Source organism: Nestor notabilis, unplaced genomic scaffold, assembly GCF_000696875.1.
Source record: "Nestor notabilis isolate BGI_N333 unplaced genomic scaffold, ASM69687v1 scaffold2072, whole genome shotgun sequence".
Lineage (NCBI taxonomy): Eukaryota > Metazoa > Chordata > Aves > Psittaciformes > Psittacidae > Nestor > Nestor notabilis.
The window spans coordinates 25,844-28,959 of record NW_009916784.1 but is presented as its reverse complement, the minus strand read 5'-3'; the positions used below and the strand labels follow the sequence as shown (position 1 = coordinate 28,959).

General features: G+C 39.9%; 1 protein-coding gene across 1 annotated transcript in view; it reads right to left on the bottom strand.

Moving 5' to 3' along the window:
* Window positions 1-894: 894 nt before the first annotated feature.
* Window positions 895-3,116, bottom strand: part of ATG2B (autophagy related 2B) — a gene marked incomplete at its 3' end in the record, with an annotated part of 28,023 nt that continues 25,801 nt past the window's right edge. Inside the window, exons 21-23 of the mRNA XM_010024733.1 lie at window positions 2,971-3,116; window positions 1,865-2,064; window positions 895-975 (exon numbers count right to left, since the gene is read on the bottom strand). The exon at window positions 2,971-3,116 is cut by the window's right edge and continues 35 nt beyond it. Coding sequence (XP_010023035.1) covers window positions 895-975; window positions 1,865-2,064; window positions 2,971-3,116 — 427 coding nt within the window. The remainder of the gene's footprint in view (window positions 976-1,864; window positions 2,065-2,970) is intronic.

The window sequence follows — 3,116 nt, the reverse complement described above, 5'->3', positions numbered from 1 at the left end:
AAACATAAAAAAACCCCAAACAAAAAACAACAAACAAACAACAACAACAAAAGACCTCAAAAAACCCCAGAACTTCTCTGACATGTTGAGGGCAGAGATTTCAGATGACGAGAGGAACTGCAGCAAATGAATACACAAGTAAGAATTCAAGAGCAAGAGTACAGACTGCTAAGTGGCCTTAAAAAGAGACAAAAAAGAAAAGAATAACACTTTTAAGAGCAGAGTAAGATTGTCCTGGGTTCAGCTACAGCAGTCATTTTTTCTCCTTCTTAGTAGCTGGTGCAGTGCTGTGTTTTTGACTTTCAGTCTGGGAACAATGCTGATAACACCGATGTTTTTAGTTGTTGCTCAGTAATGTTTACTCTGACCAAGGACTTTCTCAGTCTCATGCTTTGCCAGAGAGGAGGGGAAGCCAGGAGGAAGCAGAGACAGGACACCTGACCCAAACTGGCCAAAGGGGTATTCCATACCACAGCACGTCATGCCCAGTATAGAAACTGGGCGGAGTTACCCGGAAGGCCCAGATCGCTGCTCGGGTCGGGCTGGGTATCGGTCGGCGGGTGGTGAGCGGTTGTGTCCTTTTCCCTTGTTATTCCTCTTATCATTATTATTGGTAGCAGTAGTGGTTTGTATTATACCTTAGTTACTGGAGAGCTGTTATCTCAACTCGTGGGAGTTACATTCCTTCGATTCTCCTCCCCATCCCTCCGGGAGCAGGGGGAGGAAGGAAAAGGGGGGGAGTGAGCGAGCGGCTGCGTGGTTCCAAGTTGCCGGCTGGGCTTAAACCACGACAAAGATAAAAGACATAGCCTAACACAAAGATTTTCCATCAAGGTTTAGTTTGATAATTAAAGCAGTAAGACTGAAACTGAAAATGTAGTCAAGAAAACTGACCTGTTCATGCCAGCTTAAACCTGAAGGCAGTACTCTGTGCTGAAGGGTGGCTCCTCTTAGTCCAACAGCAACTAGAAATTCCTGCACAAGAAAGTTGCACGAGTTAGGTTACATGAAATAGATGTAACTATTTGACATCTGGATTATGATACGCAGTCATCCTACTGCTCCCACAATCTCCAAGTGTCTAGAAAAGAAGAAAGGACTGTGACAGGATTAAATTCAAAAAACCTGCTTCCTTAAACAGAAACCCTAATACAGCGTTATGCTTTTTGCAACAGGACCATTTAGCAATGACAATTTTGTGGTGGTGATAGGAAGGAAGGTTCCCTGCTTATTCATTCCGGGATTCACCAGGAATTACCACAAGTACCAGCCCAGTGTAGTTCTTTATGTTGATCAAATCCGAGTCAACTGAGCCCCCATGACACTATGCTGGTCTGCAGATTCCTTCTTCTCTAGATCACTCTACCAACCTGTTTGTCACCACCATTCCAGATAGAAGGTCATCATTTAGCCATGCTAATGAATGCTACTGTCAAAGCCAAACATACCACTCATTTACCAGTGCCACTCCAAAATCAGTAAGCAAAGGCTGCCTATTAGATGACACTGCTAGTAAGCTGAGCAGAAAGCTTTTAATTCTTTGTATTTGTTCTTGCCTGGTTTGGCACCAGATTAAAACTCAACCAAAGAAAAACAAAACAAAGCTCAAATGGCCAAGAAATGCATTTGGTAAAAAAAATGAAGTGTGAGCAGCAAAGTGAAGCATTGGAGGAACTAATAAATTATGCTGATACTTAAATTTTACAATCCACCCAAAAGACTCTAACAGAAAATTATAGTTTGAGGATTAACTGCTCAGAATTATATGGTTTCATCATCTATAACCCTGGTAACCCACATCTAGATGTTTTCATATAAACTGAGATAACTCAATTTATAAAAGCACAAATTTAAAACCACAAACCTTTGTATTACTCTCTATTTTATCTGATTGGATTTTGACTGCAACAGTCAGCATACTTGGACATTCCACTCCTACACCATCTGAAGTAGTCCTACTAAGGCCATCTTCTTCAGAAAAACAAATAGTAGGTTCTAACCAATGGGGACGTATTGTGCTGGGCAGTCGTACTTCAGAGGAGGGGACAACCCCATCTACCATACCTGCAAAGAGATTTTAGAATTAGTTACCTTGTGCTTCAAAGCAGTTACTGATGAAAAGGGAAGGAAAATCCTTTTTATGCTTAATACCTTTAAAATTATTTTAATTATCAAAGTTAGTCATGCACACTGACAACCAAAAATTGTGAAGGCAAGGTTACAGGTGATATAATATTTAAAACCATGCTTGTAGCTAAAATCTTCAATGTGACATTAGGGCTTCTTTTATTTGCCCAACAAAATGGCAAAGTTGAAATAAAGGACAGAAATCTCCTATGGGTTACATGGAGAGACAAGAATATGTCTCTCCTTCTCATTTTATGGTGCCAGACTAACTTCTAAACACACAATAATTAAGCCTTACACTAAAGAATACTTTAACTTGACTACCACTGATTCAAGAGACATTTGAGGGGGAAATCTTACGGTTTAACTACATGGGGGTTACCAGTCATACAAACTACACAGTCCACTTAAAATTCTTTACCTGCTAACTACAATTAGGTACTCAGGAAAGATACAGTAGCCACTGGTAACCTTTACCTTTTTAAAACTGACTAACCAGTAACATGTAGGAGGTGTGTACTTCCATAATAAAGAACAGACTGTACAGCTAATGTGCCAGAGGACCACAGTACCTTTAAAGACCAACAGTTGCCAAGGAGAATGTGCAGTAAACTGTAACTAAGTAAATACAATTATCATGAAGTTGTATCACTGCAGCATTTAGGAGCATTAGTCATAAACTAAATCTATGGTGCCAAATGATACACTATTAGAGGGAGAAGAGGGAAAACACACAAAAAAAAAAAAAAAAAAAAAAAAAAAAAAGACAGCATTTCTCCTAAAACACTTGAAGCTCATCTCATTTCAAACCTAGTCCCAAAGCCACCTCAATCCCACCCCTACCTTGATGATATAAATTGAGGCTACTAGAATGGAGACAAACATAGTGTCTGTCCTCAAAGCCTTCATATTTAGTCACGCTGAAAAGTGAACCACTGTTGAACTCCAACCAGAATTCACCATATTTTCCTTCCAGTGTATTTCCATCA